At 34.6% G+C, this 7,128-nt stretch overlaps 1 protein-coding gene across 1 annotated transcript; it reads right to left on the bottom strand.

Annotated features, from left to right (window-relative positions):
• Nucleotides 1-926: 926 nt before the first annotated feature.
• Nucleotides 927-5,812, bottom strand: LOC136816306 (probable ATP-dependent DNA helicase RecS). Its single transcript, XM_067072634.1, has 4 exons — nucleotides 5,349-5,812; nucleotides 3,569-3,676; nucleotides 2,596-2,738; nucleotides 927-2,214 (listed from the first exon to the last, which is right to left on the bottom strand). Exons 1-4 carry the CDS (start codon nucleotides 5,694-5,696, stop codon nucleotides 927-929), a joined length of 1,887 nt encoding a protein of 628 aa, XP_066928735.1. The 5' UTR covers nucleotides 5,697-5,812.
• Between the last annotated feature and the right edge of the window lie 1,316 nt (nucleotides 5,813-7,128).

The raw sequence follows: 7,128 nt of genomic DNA, 5'->3' as shown, positions 1-7,128 counted from the left end.
CATATCATGAACATTTCCAACACCAGCAAACTCAATGCAGACCCAAGTTCTTTGAGCAACTAGTCGAGGAATGGTGATCTATTTTTTCAAAAGTTTTCTCACATAGCACACACATAACATCAAAACCTCTCTTGGAGGCCTTTCCAAAAATATTATTCCACGTGGGAATAGCTTGTTTTACCATATTCTTAAATTCCGTAACGAGTTTTGATGAGCACAGTTGTATTTTTTGGTATTTTTATGTGTAAAGAAGGTAAGTGTGAAGAAAACAGTTTGCTCGCTGTTTTTAATGATTTTTTGAAATTTCGACATGGAAAAAAAGTCAGTTTTTAGAAAATAACTTTCGAACTAATTTTTCAAATTTAATGTATGATGGGTCAAAATTCAAGTTAGAGCATCCTCTATACAATAAAAGAAGAATGAACAAAAAATTTAAATCCTGAAGCTCACAATATCTCGACAAAGTTGTATACTTTTTTTTGGTGCACCCGGTAGGTTTTGTTCAAGATATTTGATCTAGAATGAATATTTTGAAAAAATATTTTGAGGAAATTGATTAAAGTGATTTTTGTTTTATCCACTCCTGAAAAAAAAATACAACAAGACTGTGACAGTTAAATGCTATCAAAAGAGACAAAAATTTACTTCTCTGATCATACTTAGTTAAACTATTAAATTATGTGTTGGAATGAAATGTTGATCTTCAAACTAACCTAATTAGAGGGCAAATTGGAACCACTTTAATTTCAAACTGAGCGAATGGATGGACAAAAATGACAAAACAGTTTTCTCCTTTTAACCTCAAAATTTAGTTCCAACAAATATTTTAGACCTGTATACAAAGAGATGTCCTGATTGGCATAATAATCTTTTAAAATGTTACTATCATTTCAGTGCAAAATACTAACAGAAAAATATACTTGTTCTCAAATGTCCATGGTATCACTAGCCTCAGATTCATCATAAGCAGAATCATTATCAACCGTGTCAACATCATATCCTCCAGCCTCAGAACCGTCACTCAAACTGTCATTGTTATCGCTGAAGTATTCCAATTCATCTGTGGTAGCAAGAGTACATTCAGGTAATGAGACAACTTCCTTAATTGCCAATAAAATTTCATCAAAGAATTTGTTGTTTGTCAAGGAAGTATGCTCGCAAAGTGTGTCATGCGTGGTTTCGTGACTTGCAATTTCAATTATCTCTTCGATAGATTGATCAGGAAAACCAACCGAAAACTTTGCGTTCAATAACCCCCCCTTGGATTGGGATGTATTACGTGTCTGAATATCAGTGAGTTTTTGCTTGAGAAGAGCTTTACCATCATAATTTAAAGAACATCTGACTTTGATTTTTTGACAGGATTCCTTCACCTCCCTGATATACCACGGGTATTCTGGCTCGTCAATGCAGGCGCCACAATCACATTCTCGATGGCATATATCACAGCATAGATGTTTAGGCATGACAGGATTTGAGCTGTCATTTTCATCAAACTGAGACAAAAGGATTTTTCTTCGACAAACTGTTTTGTTATTGCAATACGCTTTAATTTCAGCTGTCAGGCTAGGTGGTTGAAGTGATCTGTTATAATTGATCAAAGTTGCATTACTTAATCCTCCATCACGACCAGCCCTTCCTGACTCTTGGAAGTAGTCATCCAGAGCATTAGGTGGGCCAAAGTGGATAACATCGTACAGTGCTTTACAATCAACTCCCATTCCATATGCCATGGTAGCCATTAGGATCCTAACGTTACTATTTGGGTCTGTGAATTCCTTTGCCAAAAACTTCTTCAAGTCACCTTCTGTTTTTGCATGAAATTTAGCATATGGACGAAGTAGGGGGTTAGCAACTTTGATGTGCTTCTTAAAGAGCTGGAATAGAGGTCTTGTATTGTCAATTGTTCTGCAAAATATTATAAGTTTGTCTGCTGCGTACCATTTTTCCTTAAGATTTGTAATCAAGGGCATGAATGTTAACTCGAGGTTTTTATGGGGCAGTTCAATCACACTGTATCTAATGTTAGTCTTTTCTGGTGATTTTACCAACAAAAAAGGCTCGGTTAAATCAAGGTTGCTGATTATGTGGCTTTTCATCTCCTTGGTCGCTGTCGCAGTCATTGCAATTAGAGGGACATTTATCATTGACCTAATCTCACCAAGCTTCCCGTACCAGTGTCGAAATGCATCTGCCTCCTTGCTTTTGCTTCCCCTATTCGAAAAGTAATTTTAAAATGCAACTTTGTTTTATAATTAAAGCGAAATGAAATAACAAGGCTAGAAGCATTTAAATGTTTAAAAATTTTCAGGGAAGTCCGATGCTTAGTCCTTTTAGTAAAATTTGTTGCATGATAATAATAATGCTAAGAAGTAAACAATTTATCTGAAAGCTATTATTTTGGTTACTAAAAATGTAAAATTATGTCTTGATAAGAAATTTACTTGCATGGAAAACTGTAAACCTGAGAAAACAACTTTTTCTCTCTGAATACTGAAGGCTTTCTAAAATAAGAAAAAAATTTCCACGCAAAAACAGACTCAACTAGTTTCAAAATCAACAAGCAAAAGGAAATCAAATTTTCTTGCTACGTACCACTTTTTAATACAATGACTTTCATCGATAAAAACTGCAACTATGTTGGCCTTGAATTGTTCATTTTTCAGAAGACCACGATTTCTTGATAGTAGGGCCTCAGGAGAACTGTAAACAACTTGATACTTGCCATCACAAATGGTCTAAATAAATGGCATGAATTTCAGTTAAACCTTAAAGGGATAATCAGATATTTTTGATATTTGGTCTACAGATACCTTTTATGGTCCTGAGAAAAACTTACAAAGTTTTTGAGCCAATAATTTCCAAAAGCTGAGATATTTTCTTTAAAGAAAATCGTGACAGAAACTCAAGTGTAAATTATTTCTAATTTCTGATTCTGGAAGAAAACATGTGATTTGGATGAAGGGATTCATTATACAATTCAAGTATTTTTCTTCCATTACGTGAAAAACATTTTAAAAAAATTGATGGCCTGAATAATGCACCGGTTGTTGTATGTTTTCATGGGATGAAGTACAAGTACATTGAAAGCATCTGAAAGATTATGTATCTCTCTTTATATGTATTTTCTATATTGTACTTTGTGTTAATGCAAAAATTTAAAATTGCATTATTTTATAGCCTTGATCTTTCTAAAATTAAACTATTTCTATGATTTCTAGAAATATAATTAATGCAAGTTATGGTTGATAGATTTATCAACCCACATTATACAATATCAACTCAACTTTGATCTTAATTGAATAATTAATCCATGTATTTCAATTTACATCGATTGCTATTACTTTTTATTGTTCATTTGAGAGTAGCCTTCTCTTTCACTGGCAAAATTCTAACCTGGATTGTAGTAAAAATTACATGAAGGAATTAGTAAACTCATTTTCTAACTCACCTATTTATTAACTTTATTAACTCCACACAACCATAACCATAAACATAACCAAATAAAAGTCGCAAAAACCAATGTAATCCAGTGCAATCAACATTTATAATTAGTCGTTTTCCTCACTTTTCTTCTACCCAGTTGAATTAAAGATCCTTTCATTAATTTTGAAAACCAGCGCTCCTTCTTCACATGCACTATTGCAAAAATGTCAACCAAAGCTTTATACAGGTTCTATAAAAAAATTCAAGGTAATATCATAGTTTTTGAATGACTCGTTTAGATTCACAAGGTTACTGGTAGCAATTGATGTAGATTGAAGTACATTGATTGGCAATTCAATTATGATCAAAGTTGAGTTGACTTGTATAATGTGGATTGATATCCCAAAGGGGACACACTTTGATGAAAAACAATCAGTTACATCAATATGCCTTCTTACCTGCCTCTAAAAATATAAATAAAAGTAATCACGGAAAAGGACGCGAAAAAAAAAGACATAAGTGTGAGAACAGAGTAATCAAACTCGTTAGAAAAAGTACCATTAGAAGTCATAAAAAATCAACCTGAATAAATACAATCGAAATCCAAGAGAACTTCATAATTCCCCAAACAACATTACATTACTATGTCAAACTCCCATTACATAAATTTTACAATTACGTCAGAGTAGACTACGCTCGCCACCGAAGAGGTTTATTTGGAAAGGGTAATTACATTTTATTGTTCGCTTCTTTATTAAAGATTGGCCGGGTTGGAAAATTATGAATTTCTTTGTACATATTTTACCTACCCCAAATATTTAGGAGGCTGAGTTTTAAACAAATGGTCAAGTTGAAACGAACGATAAATGTATCAAGGTCTGTTTTATTTACCCCCTGGTGACTTAACAAAAGAGACTTAACTCGATGTTACAATCCAATTATTGAAAGTTTGTCTCGGCCTTTTTATAATGAGCGAGACATACGTTCTCTGATTACGCAATTTTCATATTGACATTTTCGAGGCATTTTGATGTAACTGACAATAATTTGTTTCCCAATCGGGATACGTATAATATCCCGATTGAGTGATAGTCCTGCATTGACTAATACATGGTTAAGTGATCGATATATTGATCATTGATTTTATTTAATTGCTATCGATATTAAACACGATTGGCTGTCGATTAGCCATGTATTGATATTGATGAGTGATTGATTATTATTGATGAGGTATCGATTATATATATTTCGGAATTGATTCTTATATATCGATAGGCTATCAATTGTAATTATTGATGGGTTAAAGCATTAATTGCAATTAGTATTGATGGTTGATTTTAATCGATATAAAGAGCTCTATCGATTCAATCAAAATTGATCTTCATCACATATTATGACCGTTCCCCATTCCCCTGGCTGCCTGGACTTCTGGCATACTGATACCCACCAAAGCATTCAGTTACAACAAGCCCTCGGCCAAAAAAAAACATTTTAATTGTCACAGAATGAGCGAGAAAGTGCCTACCTTAAGTTAAGTGTAATAATTTTGGCGGTGATTAAATTTGGCGGATTTGGCAGTTTTTGGCAAAATCCGCCAAATTAAATCACCGCCAAAATTTTGAAACTTGACCATCACCCAATTAAAAACCTGCCAAATCAAACAAAATCTTTTTTAGGATCTTTTATGTAAAACCTATTAAAATACCACGTAATTTTCGTAGTTCAAAAATTACGTGGTATTATACGTGGTATTACGTGGTAATTACAAGTGCCAAAAGTTTCTCCCACCCGCCAAATTATACAAATTCTGCCATCCGCCAAATTAAATACATGCCAAAATTAATACGCTTATCATACCTCCCTCTTATAATCCAAGATCCAAGAGGGAGGTATGATAACAACAATTGACTAACAAAACAAACCTGAAACACAGTGGAATTTTTCATTGAACATTGGTCCAGTGCAACAGCTCCCACACCTCTTGCTTCCAATGACTTGACTTGATCCTCCATGAGGGAGTTAAGAGGGCTGATCACTACCACAAAGCAATTCACCTTCTTGGACAGTTCAGACAGAGAGGCAGAAGTGGAAGGATTTCCAGCTTTAAAAAAAAAATAGAAGGGCAAGGCTTGGAAAACCAAGCTCTTCCCAGTTCCAGTGGGCTGACAAATCAGGACATCTCTGCCATCATGAACTGCCCTCGATGCTTGTTTTTGGTAATCGTGGAAATTTAAACCAAATATCTTCTCCAAATCATCCATTCTGTCCATTTTGATTTCCACAATTAAAAATGGCTCACTCTACTCTACTGCTTGGTCCACTGGCTTGTCTTTTGCTTACCCCCGGAGATTTTCCGCAAAATTCATTTGCTTGCGAATTTGTACGGCTCTCACATACAGAAATCTGTATGTGAGAGCTTATAGTTTTAGCTTGAGAAAATATTGCTTCGGAACAAGCGTCAAGTCGGTTATTTTCCTCACTCTCTACGCGCAATTTCCTGTGTGAACGTTTTCCTGATTTTACCATTAGCCAGTACCCGGGAATTATAAATAACCGACTTGTTTACAAGTCTAGTGAGAACTTTGAATGTGAGTCCTTATTCATTGAAATAAAATCAGAATCTGCTCCATACAGTTACATAGTTGGAGTAGTGTATAGACACCCTGGCAATAGAATCAAAATCTTCAATGACAAACTTGAGAACCTACTAAACAAACTTGGCAAAGAAAAAAAACAACTTGTCTTGATGGGTGACTTCAACATTGATTTACTTAAGGTTAAACATAGAGAAACCAGTGAGCACATTGATCTGATGTTTCAAAATTATCTTTTCCCCTATATAACACACCCTACTAGGTTCAACAAAGAGCTGAGCTCGACCCTCATAGATAATATATATCACAACAATGTTTCGGCTGAATTTACTAGTGGCAACCTAGTTGCCCATGTGTCTTATCACCTACCAAACTTCCTTATTTTACCTACTGCTATATCAAAAACTAAAAACAAAAAAATATTCAGAAGAAATTTCACTAATTTTGACCTATCAGAATTTCGACAAGACTTCATAGTAACTGACATCGAAAATAAACTCAATAAAATGAATAATCCCTCTAAGATGTACGATCTCTTTCACAACACTCTTTCTATACTGTTTGATATGCATTGTCCTATAAAGCCTCTATCTCATAGTCAAACTAAACGACTACGTAAACCTAGCCTGGATATCCAGACCGTAAACTATTTCACCGTCTAGTTTTTTTAATATTTTGTCTCAGGTTTACGGTCTGGTTCAAGTAACTCGTCTGCAGGGATATCTGTCCCTGCATATGCGAGTGTCGCTAATTGGTCAGTACGCGCCCAGTCACTGAGCAGAATTTTCGCGGGGTTTGTGATATTTTTCGATGCGCGCGCATAATTTATGGAAAAAGCTGACCTTGCAAAAAAAGATAAACAAAATGAAAATGAAAACGCAGGTTCATTTCTAAACAAAATGGCTGATGGAAAGGAGCCTTAATGAATGTGGCTTACGTTTGGATATAGTTTAAAGTAGTTTTGAAAGTTTATTGAGTTTGTAAAAGAGGTTTTATGGTAAGTGATTATGTGTGTCTGCCTGGGTTTCCACAGTTTTGAGATTCTGTCAACAAGGGTTCACTCACAGACTGTGTCATTCAAAAACTGTACCAGACTTTTTTAGTTGCA

The sequence above is a fragment of the Clytia hemisphaerica genome, unplaced genomic scaffold (assembly GCF_902728285.1).
Source record: "Clytia hemisphaerica strain Z4C2 unplaced genomic scaffold, Clytia hemisphaerica genome assembly, whole genome shotgun sequence".
Lineage (NCBI taxonomy): Eukaryota > Metazoa > Cnidaria > Hydrozoa > Leptothecata > Clytiidae > Clytia > Clytia hemisphaerica.
Note: the sequence above shows the minus strand (reverse complement) of the source record. Positions and strands in the feature narration are given on the sequence as shown.

What these genes read in the sequence shown, in the direction of transcription:
- LOC136816306 (XM_067072634.1), bottom strand. Translation starts at nt 5,696, where the DNA reads ATGGACAGAATGGATGATTTGGAGAAGATATTTGGTTTAAATTTCCAC. An exon ending in AAAATTCCACTGTGTTTCAG is followed by an intron (nt 3,677 to 5,348) that starts GTTTGTTTTGTT and finishes ATTTTTTTATAG; the next exon opens with AACCTGTATAAAGCTTTGGT. An exon ending in AGTCATTGTATTAAAAAGTG is followed by an intron (nt 2,215 to 2,595) that starts GTACGTAGCAAG and finishes CTTTTCGAATAG; the next exon opens with GGGAAGCAAAAGCAAGGAGG.